Source organism: Aethalodelphis obliquidens, unplaced genomic scaffold (genome assembly GCF_003676395.1).
Source record: "Aethalodelphis obliquidens isolate GAN/ISIS:26980383/991018 unplaced genomic scaffold, ASM367639v1 scaffold8, whole genome shotgun sequence".
Lineage (NCBI taxonomy): Eukaryota > Metazoa > Chordata > Mammalia > Artiodactyla > Delphinidae > Aethalodelphis > Aethalodelphis obliquidens.
In genome coordinates this window covers 39,002,506-39,018,227 of record NW_020837952.1, presented here as the reverse complement: position 1 = coordinate 39,018,227, position 15,722 = coordinate 39,002,506, and the positions used below count along the sequence as shown (strand labels likewise).

General features: G+C 43.5%; 1 protein-coding gene and 2 long non-coding RNA genes across 7 annotated transcripts in view; all 3 read left to right on the top strand.

Moving 5' to 3' along the window:
* The first annotated feature begins 840 nt into the window (after positions 1-840).
* TMCC3 (transmembrane and coiled-coil domain family 3) overlaps positions 841-15,722 on the top strand; it is a 119,131-nt gene continuing 104,249 nt past the window's right edge. For 2 of the 3 annotated variants that reach the window (XR_003432951.1, XM_027107207.1), the window contains exon 1: positions 891-1,127. Coding sequence is in view for 2 of the 3 variants with exons in the window: in XM_027107207.1 (XP_026963008.1) it covers positions 1,050-1,127 (78 nt within the window). In the remaining variant the exon portion in view is untranslated. Of the gene's footprint in view, positions 1,128-15,722 lie in introns of all 3 variants that reach the window. The other variant, XM_027107205.1, reaches the window with a different exon arrangement.
* Positions 4,067-6,314, top strand: LOC113620846 (uncharacterized). 3 transcript variants are annotated; one of them, XR_003432954.1, is made up of 3 exons: positions 4,067-4,405; positions 5,827-5,963; positions 6,075-6,314. It is a non-coding gene; the product is annotated as an uncharacterized LOC113620846 (long non-coding RNA). The 3 variants fall into 3 exon arrangements; XR_003432953.1 differs by lacking the exon at positions 4,067-4,405 and adding an exon at positions 4,412-5,289; XR_003432952.1 differs by lacking the exon at positions 4,067-4,405 and having other exon boundaries at positions 5,296-5,963.
* On the top strand, positions 13,991-15,138 carry LOC113620848 (uncharacterized). Its single transcript, XR_003432955.1, has 2 exons — positions 13,991-14,822; positions 14,888-15,138. It is a non-coding gene; the product is annotated as an uncharacterized LOC113620848 (long non-coding RNA).

Genomic DNA, 15,722 nt, shown 5'->3' with positions numbered 1-15,722 from the left:
TTGAAAGTAGAGCCCTGCACCACATGGTGTCCACCTACTTTTTCGTCTTTCTGTTCCTGAAGAGACTCCCTAAACTGATGACTTGAGGTTTTCCAAATGTACCCTTGTTTTTATGCTCAGTATTTTTCTTCTGCCTGCACTTCCCTCCCTGCTCAACGCATTGAAGGGGAGGAGCACATCCCTCCTTCCTTCTAGACTGGTCATGTGCACTGCACTTTAAATATTTCAACTCAGTCTCCCACTAGTACACCCTTCATAACCAGACCAGGTGTTCTGAATGTCTCTTCTAGACGCCATATTTCTTGTGGGCAGGGACTCTTCCCTGGAAATAGGGAATACTAAACTGAAAAGATATGTCTTGACTTTTAAGTAGCTTCCAACATAAAGGTGAGCCAGACATGCAAAATTAAAATACACAACACCACAGATCGTTGTTTAGGGGGGAAGTGTATTCTTTGCTCAGTGGAATCAGAAGAAGAAAAATATGTGCTTAAAAAACCCCCCAAAAACCAAGAAAACCCAACTCTGGTCCCTACTCCAGGGCCTGGCACATAGAAGATGTCCCGTAAGTGCATTTGGAATAAGAGTAACACGAAAGGAAGCATTTAAGGCAAGCCTCACAACATCTTGCCAAAAATCCATCTTTTATCATAAACATACAGATTAAGTCAACAAGTAGTGGAGATGTCGCTCATCTCTTGAGGAAAAAGGGCAGTGTGGGAGGGGGTGGAATCAAGTTTCAGCCAGGGAGGGAGGCAAACAGCAGCACCTGGAGAGTAGTCTCGTGCGGGCGGGGCGCGCAGGGGGGGGGGGCGGAGAGGGGAAGGGGGAGGAGACTCTCGCGTCCCTGCCCCGCCTTCCCCCCCCACCCCAAGGCGGCGGCGACGGTGGCGGCGCAGGGCGGCCGCGAGGCTGTCTGTAGCATCTGCGGTAGCCCGCGCCGCCCCCTGGCCGAGGCTCACCCCCGGCGAGCCCGAGCTCGAGCACGGCAGGCAGCTCGCGGCGCGGCGGCACGGGGCCCCAGGAAAGTTCCCAGCGCGAGTGCCGAGATGCCGGGCAGCGACACGGCGCTCACCGTGGACCGGACCTACTCCGACCCGGGCCGGCACCACCGCTGCAAGAGCCGGGTGAGAGGCGCGCGCGGAGTGGCGGTGGGGGCGCCCGGCCGAGGGGCGAGGCCGGGTGGGCTTGGGCTCCCGCGGGAACGACGTCGCCCTGCGCGTTTCTCCGCCTCCCTCCCTCTCTTCCCGGCGGCCCCGAGTCCGGGCTTCCCCGCTCAGTTCGAGCTGACGGGCTTGGGAAGTGGGGAGTGGGAGCCCGGCCCGCGGTTCCGAGATCCCAGGTCCCCCTCCCGGGCGGGGGTGGCGCAAAGCACCGCCCGCCGTCCTCTTCCGCTCGTCGGTCCCAGCACGCCCGGGTCTCCCCGACGGCCGGCGCTCCGCCGCCCTCTCTGCCAGGTAGCGCCCGCCGCGCGGTGGGGGACGGGAGGGGATCCCGCCATCCGCGGCACCGTGTTCGCGGAGGACGGCCTCCTTCCCTCTTTGTAAGCTCCGGTGCTGCCGCCGCGTCTCCGCAGCCGTCGGGGATTTCGGGCTCGGGGCTGGTGGCCGGAGCCCGCGCGCTGCGCGCGGCCGGAGCGCGGAGGGGCGGCGGACCAGCTTCCCGGTTTCCCGCGGCCGCTCCTCCCGGCTCTGCCCCAGTGAAAAGTCATTCTGCGCGCTGCCTCTTCAGAGTTTTTAGCCGTGCGGAGCCGGCGCCCTCTCCATTGTTTGCAGGGTAATTTGCTGTTGCTGATTTTGGCTGTGGGCGAAAATAGCTTTTCAGAGTATGCAGCGGAGACGAGCCGTACAGTGCTTGAACGTAGAGGGAGGCCTCAGCCTGAGCGCTGGTCCCTCGGGGATACCTTTATTCTCCTGAGGTGTTCAGTCGTCCATGCTCAACACTTTACTCTCCCCTTGGCTGATTGAAGTGCCGTTTAGAACAGCAGCTCCTCCACCCTGGCGTTTGTTCGGGCGGGGGATACCTGGGGGTGTTCTTTGCTCTGACCGCTCACTTGTCCGATCTCAGCCTTTGAGTGCCAGCCTCCCTGCATCAAGTTCACGGAGGTAGGGTCGTGCTCGCATCGGTTAATCAATTTAACAGAATGATTTAAATTTTTTCGGTTTAAATATATTTAGTGGAATAATACATACCTCCTGCATCCAGTTCACTCTACCCTCCCCCCAAATAATTCTCTTAATCTTTTAAACTTTCTTTAAAAGTTCCATACAGTTTGTCATGAAAATAACTAGAAACTCCATTTGGAAGAAAACATTGATAAAAGATCTTTGGTTACCTACAGTTAGAAGTTTTTGGAGGGATGGCTGCTGGTGAATACAGTGTTAAATGCGAAGAAAGGTGAAGATCTTTTTCTAACGCGTTTGTAATTGGGAGGGGTGGCTCATAATGTTGTAGCTGACAGAAGAAATTTCAGATTTGAAAAAAATGTGGAAGCTGGGTTTCTCTTGTCACAACTGTGGTGATCTTCGCGTAAACAACAGGATTAGTAATCTTTGAGGGATGGATGGCTCACTGAGCCCATTTAAGCAATTTGGCAAAACTCACGGAACTTTCCAAAACTCACTCTTTTTACTACTGAGATGGAAAGTGGCAAAGCAGATGTGTAAGTCAGCTGAAGACTTTATCTCTCCTGTATCTGCCATTGTTCCATTTCCACAGCCATTTTTTCTGTTAAAGGACCGCAACCTTATGTGAAGGGTGTTTCTTATTTTGTTTAAAATTCTACCCACAGTATCAAACTACTACATTGTTTTGTTAGCATGGAGATACCTGGTTTTTATATAGACCGCGTATTAAAACTGAGTTAGACATTATATGTACTGATTATTCTAAATGAGCTTATTGGGCAAATGAAATCTGGTGAGGGCTGGAAGAAATTGGATCAAAGAAGGCTAGAGCTTCAGTGGACAGGGATCACAGGTTCTACAGCACTGATGATGCTGAGATCCCCGTTTAAACTTCTTGACTGTCTGCTTTTAGGGTATTTATTGTTGAGACAGTGGGGAATAGAAAGAATGAGTGGCATTTTTGAAAACTCCTAAGAGCCTTTCTCAAGTGGGGCTGATGTAATTTTGGTCTGTCCTGAAGGCAGCAATAAGTCTGCTGTAATGAAGGAAAGGTAGCAGTAAGTTTCCTGTGCAGCGGGTAGCCCATTAGATGATTCTAATTCCTCTTTTGTGGAACTCACTTAGATGTAGCTGTAAAGATTTATTTTCTTTACACTTCGAATGTGTATAATGCCGAGGGAAAACATCAAGTGGCATTAAGGTTTAATTTCTTGTGTCACCTTCTTGACTTAGCAATAAACCATCTAGTACAGGATTTAAAAATAACTTTTTTATGGACTCATTTGGTAAATGAGCTCCCCTAAAAACACTATAATGAGAACTGGAAGTGCATGTGAAGAGCTGATAAACTTTCAGAGATATGCAGATTCCTCCCAGGCAGGGGCTAAGACTATGAGATCAAGTTCTTGGTTACCGAACGGTCATTTTTTGAGTTCAAAATTGATACTTTGTTGAGAAAACAGGGAACATACACATCTCTCTTGCTGAGCTTGTTTAAGCCTTTGAGACTGGAATAATAATGAGGCAGTGTACTATTTTAACAGTGTACAAGTCTATTTTTACAGCCAGGTGGATTAACCTAAATTTTTCCCCCCTCAGTGAAAATTTAATATAACTGATGAATTCTGTGGTTGTCTCTAAGCTGACAAGTCAGGATCGTTCACATTTTTAAACTTCATCTGGGTAAAACTCAGAAATGGTACATGTTAAAACTCAATGCACTCAATGTAATATCCCTCTGCTTTAAAATAAAGAGCGTCTAATTAGAATCCTGCTTTCTTTTTTTATGTCCTAGATAGTTAAAGCCTATTATCTTTTTGTTTATTTATATTTTAAAAATATTTATTTATTTGGCTGCACTGGGTCTTAGTTGCCGCACACGGGATCTTTAGTTGTGGCATGCGAACTCTTTGTTGCGGCATGTGGGATCTAGTTCCCTGACCAGGGATCAAACCCAGGCCCCCTGCATTGGGAGCATGGAGTCTTAGCCACTGGACTACCAGGGAAGTCCCCTATTATCTTTTTAAGAATATAGGCAGTCTGCTTTCTAGACAGCAACTGGTCTTTATTCATCAATTATGTCTGAATCAAATTTTTGTTAGTCCTAATTTTAAATGTCCTAAAATACCATCTTCAGCCACTTGGGTATCAGTGGTGAACAGCTGTGGCTCTGGGAGCAGAAGACTTGGATCGTATTCTGGCTCTTCACACTTCCCAGCTGGGTGACGGCTGGAGCAGGGTCTCACCTTTCTGAGCCTCCAGTTCCCCATCTATAAAAGGTGATAATAATCCCTACTTTGGGGAGTGATTATGAGTCTTCAGTAAGAGAATTTGTAAAAACAATGGTTGTGTATACTCAGGTATTAGCTGTTTTTCTCCATATATGTAAGGTGGATAATTTTTTTTTTTCTTGCTCTGTTGATACCACTAATCAGAACTGCTAGTTGTCCTGAGTGCCTGCCTTCCCCCCATCTCTAGTCTGTCAGCCATGCCATTGGATCTTTGACATTTCTCTGGAATTGGTTCCTTCCATGTTCCCCAGTTATCCCACCTTAGTTTAGCCACTTAAGACCTCAGGAAGAGATAACTGGTACGTTAGCTTCCTCTTTGGTCTCTGATGTCATCAGCTTCTATTCCATCTAGCCTGCAAGGACCAGACTGTTCTGTCTACAGAAGCACTTTCATTGGGCTAGCCCGCAGAAGTCAGATTCTGTGCTAGCAGTGCTGCTTCCTAACCATGTCACCTTGGACCTTATAGTCATCCTAAGTCTTAGTTTCCTCTTCCACACCATAGAGGTGTTGTGAGTAATAAATGAGTAATGTCTAAAAATGCCAGGTCCACAGTGACAACTCAATAGATAGTGGCCAGTTTTTGTTATTACTATGTAAGACATATTCATAAGCTTGCAAATGAAAAGACTCTAATTTTGTGAATATAGAATATAGAGACTTTTCTGGCACTTTTAGCATTTGGTACCTCCCTCCATTGCACATTCCTCATCAATTGATTGTTTACATGTTTATAAACTATAGACACTGGCACTTTGAGAGCAAGAAGTTTCATTCAGCAAATATTTGTGAGCACCTTTTCTGGGCTAGCTGCAGGCATCAGGAATATAAGGGTGAATGAAACAGTCTGGCCCCTCTGGAAACTTAGTATCTGGTGAGTGTATCTTATTTATACTTGTGGCCCCAGGAAATACCCTTCTCTTTTACAGGAGGAAGTGATGATAGTAAGTAGCCTCTAGCATCTGAAGTAAAACCTGTGTTGGGCATGGTTGCTACCTGCAGTACATCTTTATACATGCTGTGGTTTGGAAATTGATCCAGAATTGCACGATGAGTAATGGCCAGAGGCAGTCAGGAAGAAGGGATGTCAGATCCCTTCTCACCATGGAAATGGTTGGGCAGTGGTGTAGTAAGTTGATGATCGCATGCTTACTCCCTGGGCAGGAACCGGAGTGAGTGGAAACTGAACTTCTGTTGTAGGTGACACTGACCTGGTGAAGTGGTAAGCTGAGTAAGTGATGTGTGAGTACACTTTTAATCAGTGATTTGTTTTATTCTCAAGAGTTAATTAAAGGAACGGTGAATAGATGAATGACCAAGTCAGAATTTTCTTAAGTGCAACACGAACGATTGATGCGGTGCATGTTTTTTGAGCGATGCTTTGCTGCAGTCTCACCGGTTCTCCCTTTAGATCGGAGCGTACTGCAGTCCACCAGCATGCTTGCTTGTCACATCCACTGTAGAACACCAAGACAGCTCCTACCAAGTTGGATCGCAGGACTTCTTTGCTTCAGATCCACCGCCTGGATTTCCAGGGCTGCTCTTAAGGTCCGAAATCAGCCTCATCTTTCTAGGTGGATATTGCCCAAGTCTTAACTTAGGAGAGGCTGTAGCTTTCAGCCCTGCTGTTTCTTAACTGTGTTTTCATGTTTTCAGCAGAGAGGCGGGTGGTGAGAGAGAAGAGAACCATGGATCACTGTACTGTGAATCAGAATGAGGACTTCACATTCCTCAGAAAAGGAACGTCATAGTTGTGCATGATCTGTGCATAATCCAGCTGCTTCCACTGACTTGGGGGAGGGAGATGCTACTTGAAGGAGAATGTAGTGTGTGTGTTGATTATTCCTCTGTAAGAAGGCAAAAAGTACGTAAATGAAGAAAAGAATGCAGCAATGGTGATAATAGCCAACGTGTACCAATTCCTTACTATACACCAGGCACAATATTAAGCACTTTAAATGCACTACCTCCTTAATCCTCACAATATCCTATATATAGTTCCATTTAACGGATGAGGAAGTTAAGGCCCAGATGGGTTAAGTAATTTGTCCAAGGCCCTGTGGCTATTAGGAAATGGTGGAACCAGGGTTTGATGAACCCAGATCTAATAACAGAGCTGGCATTTTAACCACTTCCCAATCTTGTGCTTTTGAGCTGAGTATTGTAGAGCAGCTCAGTCTTATTTTAGTTTAGTTTTTTGTCTGCGTTCGGCCTTCATTGCTGCATGCGGGCTTTCTCTAGTTGCGGCGAGCTGGAGCTACTCTTCTCACTGCGGTGGCTTCTCTTGTTGCGGAGCGTGGGCTCTAGGCGCGCGGGCTTCAGTAGTTGCAGGACGTGGGCTCAGCAGTTGGGGCACACAGGCCCTAGAGCGCAGGCTTAGTAGTTGTGGCCCACAGGCTCAGTTGCTCTGCAGCATGTGGGATCTTCCCGGCCAGGGATCAGACCCGTGTCCCCTGCATTGGCAGGTGGACTCCTAACCACCGCGCCACCAGGGAAGTACGAGCAGTTCAGTCCTAATAAACCTGCTGATTGCTTGGGGATGGATTGCTCAACTTCCACAGGGTGCCCAGCCAAAATTGTGCGCTCGGGATTCTTAGGACACAGCACCTTGCCAGTGCTTTGCAGATAGTTGTATGTTCCCAGTAAGCATTTGGAGAATGCATGATTTATGAACTTTTTATAATGCCTAAGATGTAAGAATTTTGACAGTAGTTGGGGACATCTTCAAGGCTGTTAAATAAGCTTATGATTTAAAGACATTGTCAAGGAATCTTCTACCTGGTCTTTGGTCTCTGGAGGATGAGCAGTTGAAGTACACAACGAGGGTCGTTCCTCCTTGTGACAACTGAGTCACGTTCTGGCCTCACAGGATCTCCCTGTAGGACTTGAACTTCACTGAGCTGAAGGCATACGCTTCTCATACTTAAGGCAGAGGGTTGGTAACTTAGACTCAAAGGTTTCACCGTGTTAGAACTGAAGGAGAATTCAGACATTAACTCCAGACCATTCCACTTGCAGAAGTAGGAAAGTGACATCCAGCCAGACTGTAACCGGTGAAATTACGTAACTAATACAGACTGATTAGGACTAACCATTATGCCAGCTTCTCTCTTAGAAGAGAATTTCTTTAAAGAAAACTGCTTAAAACATTGTTAAATACCAAGTTAATTGCTAAGTTACGTGTGATAAACATCTCAAAATTGAACTCGGGTGAAATGGGAATTTCTAACTATTTTCAGTAGAGAATTAATTGATGAACAGATTTAAAATTTTGTGATTTTTAGGTGAAAAAGGCTGACTTTGAATGATTTAGTGTTGGGCCATTATCCTTCTGAATTTATTTCCAGATTTTTGGTGGGGCTGGAGTGAAGAGGAGGGGTAACAGTTCATATATCAAACTACTTAGCTGCACTGGATCTGCCGCCACTTTTTAAAAATTATCTTTTCTGAGGTCACTTTTATTGTCATTTTTTTTTTTCAAAATAAAATTTTGAGAAGTGAGTTCATCTTTGTCTGACCTTCTACCTGTTGGGTAAGGGTACTGGGAAAAAACTTATACCACATGCAGAAGTCTTGGAATATATCATATACGGACTTCACTTAGAATTCATCCCCAGTCTTCTGTCACCTCTGAAGCTCTCCGTTCCTGTGAGTCTCTTTTGAGAGCATCTTCCAGCACCAAGTGGCTTTGGTATATATAATTTCCATATAACAGAGCCTGTAAACACAAACCGAAAACATCATCTGGTTCTTCGCTGAAGAAATAGTCATGTGCTGCAACCCCGGGGGAACACAGGGATGGGGTCCATCGGCCTTTTGAGAGATGGCACGTCCAGTGCCCATCCCAGGGACATGCCTCCCTGAGTGAAAGTGTGTGTGGTTCCTGTCTTAACATGCTGACTTGAGAGCCCAACCTAGGTGCGGCTTTACCCCAGCGTACCCAGATGTTCCACAGGCACCTCGAAGCCTGTGTGTCAGACTTAACTCGTTCTCTCCAATCCCCCGCAATTCCTGATGAATACTTTTCCCATACAGCCAGCCCCCAAACTGGATGCATGGGAAGCCCTGTCAATCAGCCCCCCTCGTCCACCACATCCAGTGGTTTACTTCTTAAATTTTCTCAACCACTTTTTCCTTTTTATCCCCAACCTCACTTAATGCAGTTTACTTCTAGATTTGAGGGCTGGAGTGAAGGGTTCAGAGTCTGGACTTTGGAGCCAAGCTGGAATGTCAGCTTCTCCACCTACCAGCTGTGTGAATGACTGTGAGAAGTGGCATTGGGAAACCCATCACAGCGTTTGTTGTTCTGACATTGAGTCATTCTTTGTCTACTGCAGAGTTCCCCAGACTTCACTCATTCCCACGCCTCCTACTAACAGCTTCGGGCCACCTGTACCCTTATTTACTTAATATTTCTAAATCAATTCACTCCTTAAAATTTTATCTTTACAGTATCCATGTGACTACTCTAGCTGAATACTGTCTGGGCCTCTGAGGCCTGCAGCACCAGATGAAAAAGATTAGCAAATGCGGGAGCTTTGTCAGGGAGCTGTTAGTGCAGAACAAGACTTTCTCCTGGACTGAAGCAGCTGTGTTGGATTGAGGACTGTTTTCAAGGGACTGACTCGCTCCCGGTGATTCTGTGTGTTTAACGCTTTCATTTTTGTCCTCCTAAAATGATTCAGAATCATTGAGGAAAACACTGGTGTTCATGTATCATCTCCCTTCCTTTATGAAACAGTTCTCTTAGACCGTTTGCCTAGAAAATGCTTAGAAATATATATATTTTCTTCTCATGGATTGTGAAAATTTGAATAATTGAATGTTTTGGGATGAACAAAAGTGCACCCTGTTGAGTTGAAGACAGTCTTGTCTGGGTAGGGATACTTGGGAGAGGTTGGGAAGACAAGAGTTGTGTTCCAGGCTGTGTTTCTAGTCTTCCCATGACCGAGGGAAGGCCTGAGGCTAAAGAATGGATATCCAGAAGATGCGGATTCTTTGGGAGATTCAGGCAAGGACAGAAAGTGGGTGGAGAAGAAATTTAAGCTCTGTGTTTCTCTGAAGTAAAGTTGAATCTAATTAAGCTGTATCTGTAGGCTTGTTGTAACGTAAGGAAACTAAATGATGCCTTGAGCTGCATCCTTTCTCAGAAAATCTGATATAAGCACTTGTCCAAAAATAAAGTCTGCCCTTAGTGAATGCTATGCTTCAACACCTCGGTATATTTACTCATGTGTGTGCAAGTGTGTGTTGGGACCGAAAGTCCCTCTTTCTCTGTCTTTGTAAAGATGTTGTCATAATCCAGAAGGCTTGGAACTCGGCTTCAGTGGCGTACTATTTTAATCTCACTAATTGGAACAGGTGGCCTCGATTTGAGACTGAATCACTAGTTGGCATCGATTTTAATTTATCTGAACATATGAGGCCCATTCAGTAAGAGCTGTTCAGGCTGTGCATTGGCATCAGGCAAAGTGCTCGAAAGCTTCAACCATTAAAAGCACAGGAGACAGAGGAGGGTTGAAGAAATGCAGTCGAATAGTTTGCTGCTTTGACTCCATTCTTAAATATTGGGTGAAGAGCTGTAAAGGAACGTGGTTAAGGAAAGCTTGTCTAGATGCTTGAGACATCTGCTTGTAAATATTTCTCCAAGTGAGGAAGATGTCTTATGTATGTCCTTTGAATCCACCCCACAAGCTGGCATGTTTCAAGAGGACTTCATGCTGTCCTCCTGGCTCTGTAGGTCTCAGCACCTCGACAGGCGTGAGGTGAAGGGGTGTGCCTGGGCGACTCAGCTTACCGCAAGTGCTCAAGTTGAGGTACCTTAAGACACCTCTCGTGAAATCATGCATGGTCTCCTGATCATGAGCTTCTCCAGCTGGACCACTGCTTTATTTTTAGAGTAACTGTATGCTTTGCATAGTGTCTTGTCAATATCTTGCTTTAAATCCTGCAGCAGGACAGAATCCCAGCTTCTTACCCTGACACCAGAGCCTCTTCATCTGACCTTTGTCTTTCACCCTCTCTCTGCCCTTGAGCTCTGGTCTCCTTTCTTTGTGGGCTCCCATGCCTCCCCTTTCTGCCTTGGGCACTTGCTTCATCCTCTCACTTGGGGATGGTTATGTTTTTTATCCAGACATGGAGGGTGGTACGAAGTTGGGGCTTGTGAATACTGACCGAATGAGTGGGTGTGGGTGTGCTCTACAGGACTTCAGAAGCTGGAAAGTGTATTCTACTCTTGATCCGTATCAATGCAGATTAATCGACCTTGTTATAATTGCTGTACAGGACTCCACTATATGGGTATTCCATAATTTATTGAACCATTTCCTTACTAAAGGATACTTGTATTACTTCCAATCTTTGATTATTATAGGCACCCCATTGACTGCCCTTGGGCATGCTTCTTTTCCCACGTGTGAAGAATATGTTAATAGGCTAAATTCTTAAACGTGGGATTGTTCATCAAAGGGTGTGTGCGTTTTAAATCATGCTATTGTGAAATTGAACACCGCCCCTGTGCAGCAGAGAGCGAAACTGATACAGTTTATGTTACGGTCAGTGTATGAACATGCCTCAGCTCACATCTTTCCGACACACAGTGTACTGTCAGTTTTGTTGATCTTCACCAATCTGCTAGGTGAAAAGTGGTACCTCATTTTAATTTATATTTTTCCTGATACGAATGAGGTTGATTGTAGTTTTAATTTTTATTTTGAAATAATTACAGACCCACAGGAAGTTGCAAAAAAATAGTACAGAAATGTCCGTGTACCACCCCTCTACCCAACCCGGATTCTCCCAAGGGTTACATCTTATGTAATTGTAGTACAATGTGTTAATTATATTTTCACACACTTAAAAAACATTTGTCTTTATTGTGAACTACCTGTTTATATATTCTGGCCATTTATCTATTGGTTTATTCATCTCTTAGTTTGATTTGTAGAAGTTTCTTATTAAATAGGTTGTTTGCACCTACATTTTTTCCAGTTTGTCATTTCTGACTATTAATTTTCTACTGTTGCATAACAAATTACTACAAATCTAGCAACTTAAAACAACACCCATTTATCATCTCACGGTTTCCATGGGCCAAGAGTCCAGACCCAGCTTACCTGCATCCTCTGCTCAGTTTCATCAGCCTAAAATCAAGGTGTCAGCCAGGCCCACAGTTTTGTCTGAGGCTTGGAATACTTTTCCAAGCTCACTGGTTGTTTACCCAGTTAAGTTCCTTGCAGCTGTAGGACTGAGGCCCTCAGCCCCCAGAGGCTGCCTACTATTCCCTGCCATGTGGCCCTCTCCACAACATGGTAGGCTGTTTCTTCAAGGCCAATAGGAGAGCGTCTCTGTTGCACTACCTCCAGACAAGGGCTCTTTCAGAGGGCTCACCTGATAGGCCAGGCCCACTCAGTTATTCCATCTTTTGATGAACTAAAATCAACTGATTAGGAACCTTAATTAAATCTGCAAAATTCTTTCACCCTTGCCATATAATGTAACCTAATTATGGGAGTAAAATCCCATCATAGTCACACGTCTTGCTCATACACAAGGAGAGGTTATCTGACAGGGTGTATACACCAGTGGGTAGGAATCTTGGGGGCTGTCTTAGAATTCTGCCTTCCACACTGATTTAATGACACGTTGCGTGTGTATAGAGCTAGCATATACCAAACACCAAATAAATATTAACCAGACTTTGCCATGAAGAAATTTAAAAATTTTAGGGCTTACAGGTTTGTGTCATTCTTAGAATGGCCTTCCAGATTTTAAGAGCCTTTAAAAAACCAAAATACCATGTTTTTTAAATATGTTTTATGATTTTTGTTTTTATGTATTTTAACCTTGATCCAGTTAGAATTTGATTCTCTTTAAGATGTCTACACATAAATGACATAGTTATCCCTGCACCATTTTTTGCATAGTTACTTCTCTTTAAAAATACACTGCTGTCCATATGTAGAGTTTCATTTTTATAAATTTCTTTCTCCTGTTTTAAAAGTATTGAATCAAAGGTTATAATTTTGGTTCATTTATTCTGGGTTGATATCCCCCCTCCCTCCCACACCGTCATCCAGGATTTGAAATGAGCATTTTGAGAACTGTAGCTCATGCATTTAGAAACTTTCAACAGGCATGATTCCAGTATCACCTACTGTAAGGAAAGACCAAAAGGTAAAGGAGAAGAGATGGTAAAGTTTGTCATTTAAAAAAAAAATTTGCTTTCAATTCTTTTGAAGTAGATGTTACCTCTCAACAAGTTCTACATATTCTTTACAGTATAAAGAGTATGTGTTGTTGTTTCCTAAGCCCTCTGTGCTGCCTTAATCATTGTGGTCCACCATCCTAGCTCTGGAGATGAAAGAGCAGGAATGACTTTCAGCAGACTACTTTCAAGCTTGTGGCCCTCTCACTTAGTAAGCATATATAGCACCCTTATGCTGTCCTCGGTACTAGGAATTTAAGTTGGTTTATGACTCATGTTAAAATAAATAAAACAAGATTTCATGTTTGTAGGTAATGAGCTGTTGCTTTGTTTGGCTTAATTATCCTTATTTGTAGGTTACTCCTGTGGCTTGTTAATATCAGTACATGTTTAGGGGTTGTTCTGTGCACCTAAGTTAATTATTGAGAGGTTCACATGGCTTATAATCCCTGTGTCTGACACAGAGGGAGGTTGAAACTGTTGATTGTGCCCCGAAATGAACACTTTAACATTTCTTAAGCTGACCCAAGAGCATATAAATGGTGGAATGAGTGTGCTTTTATTACGGGTATTTTCATTTTGGAAAGGCACTGTGCTTGTCAAAACCTCCTGACTTAAGCAAATTATCAAGTAATATTGTTGTATAAAGCCAGCCAAAATTTACCTCATGTGCTGAGCAGTTTAGAGGTACTCACTGAATTGGCATCTGTTGGTTATGTGGGCACCAGAATTAAAGTGAGAGTCTTCTTTCATTCAGGTGGCTCATTTATGTCCTGTTACGACCTGGGGAGCCATGAGGGCTCTTACTTAACACCAAATCATTTTCTGTTTCTAATATCCCGAAGTGTTCCCACTGTTTGGGTGGGTGGGAACATTAAGTTCTGTCGAGAAATTTGACTAGCACCCTGGCCATTTAAAATGGTCTAATAGCAAGAAAGTTTTTAAAGTACTCAGGGCTCGAATTAAGCTCTTATTTTTTTTTTTTTTTTTTTTATTTATTTTTTATTTTTTTTGCGGTACGCAGGCCTCTCACTGTTGTGGCCTCTCCCATTGCGGAGCACAGGCTCCGGACACGCAGGCTCAGCGGCCATGGCTCACGGGCCCAGCCGCTCCGCGGCATGTGGGATCTTCCCGGACCGGGGCACGAACCCGTGTCCCCTGCAGTGGCAGGCGGACTCTCAACCACTGCGCCACCAGGGAAGCCCTAAGCTCTTATTTTTAAAAAATATTTATTTGTTTATTTGGTTGCGCTGGGTCTTAGTTGTGGCAGACAGGCTCCTTAGTTGCGGCAGGTGGGCTCCTTAGTTGTGGGTCACCAGCTCCTTAGTTGTGGCATGTATGTGAGTTCTAGTTCCCTGACCAGGGATTGAACCTGGGCCCCCTGCATTGGGAACGCAGAGTCTTAACCACTGTGCCACCAGAGAAGTCCCTAAGCTCTTATTTTTAAAGAAGGAGTTAAAAGGAGAACTCTTCAGCCTTGTGCTGTTTAAAGGATGGTTTTGCAACTGAGCCCACCATTCCAACAGACATATTTTGAAACTTTTCTTTGGGCAAATAGATGAATTAAATAATCTTGTATTTATGTAACTTCCTTTAAATTAACGTTGATGCCTTCTCAGCCTTCATTTTTGAAATAATTTGTTGCAAATTTGGGGTGATTTTAATGGTAACAGATTTGCTAAATAAGAATAATACATATATTGTTGAAAGACAGAGATACTAAATCTGTATACAAAGATTATTTTATTTTGTGATACTTTGGACATTTCAGAAATCACAATTACTTTGTTAGTAAATAATTCTTTAAAGTAATTGCTCCTTAGTTTATTTGTACAGTAGCCTAAAATGAGCCTGGATGTTTTTCTAGGGCAGCTAGCTTATTAAACTCTCAGTGGATTTTAATTTTCTTAAGTTTATGCTTGCTTTGCTTGTTAAATTTAATTTAAGGTTGAAGTTAATGTCCTATGGAAGTAAATGCAGTGACATCAGATTCCAAAATTATAAGGTAATGAAATGGCCCATCAGAAACAGCAACTTACACCATATTTTAAAAGTAAACCAGGGAAGGATGTTCTGAGCATGAGGAAAACCTGTGTCAAATCATTAACCAAAGTTCTGGTTAAATAGTAGACAACTTTATTTTTAATTACTAAATGCTTCAGATATGGAGAAGACCTTTTTGTAAAGTGTGGTGCTCATAGGTAGGTCTATGAGCACCACACTTTACAAAAAGGTCTTCTCCATAGAGAAGCATGCTCCGTAGGAGCACCACCTGTTACTCCTAGATGTAACAGGTGTTAACGTTTTGCCACGTTTACACCAGATTTCTGTCACTTGTTTTTAAGAGATAAATGGTCCCAGATACAATGTCTGGATGTCTTCTCCCTTCCTATTTCCTCAGAGGTCTCTGTAAGCTGAATTTGTCGTGTTTCATTCCTTTGTATGTTTTTATATATTGCGAGAATCCGTAAGCAATGTATAGTTTGTATTTTGGATTAAATATTTATATAAATGCAATCTTTTGTAACTGGTTATTTTTTCCAACATGGTGTTTATACACTTATTCAACTTCATTTCCATTTTTTACTGCTGTACATTATTTCAGTATATGAGTAAACCAGAGTCTGTTGATAGCCATTCGCCTAATGGTGGACAGGCAGGTTGATTCTGAGAAGGTCTGTATACTTGTGGGAGGGTTTCGCTAGGAAAGATACTTAGAAGTGACATTCCTGGGGCAGAGGAAAAAGAATATCTTCAGCCTTACCATCTGTTCTTAAATAGCTTTGTCAAGTAACTTTATTTACAGGAGTGATTTCTTAAAGTCATGTTTTAATATTTGTCATAGAAGATTTTCAGAATGATGTTAGATTTTATGTAGATGTTGCATAGTATTTGTTTAAAGTTTGTACGCATTTTAACTTTTTCTGAAAGCACATATAAAGTTATTTTGAGTTTGCTAGTAGGCAGTTTTTTGGACCACGCCAAGAACTTAAGCATCTATACTCTCGTTAATGTCTATCAAAGCTCTTGTTTTAGAATTAAAGCCATCAGTTTATAGAAGTATATTCATTGACATGTCAAGAGGTCATGCTTTTACGTTG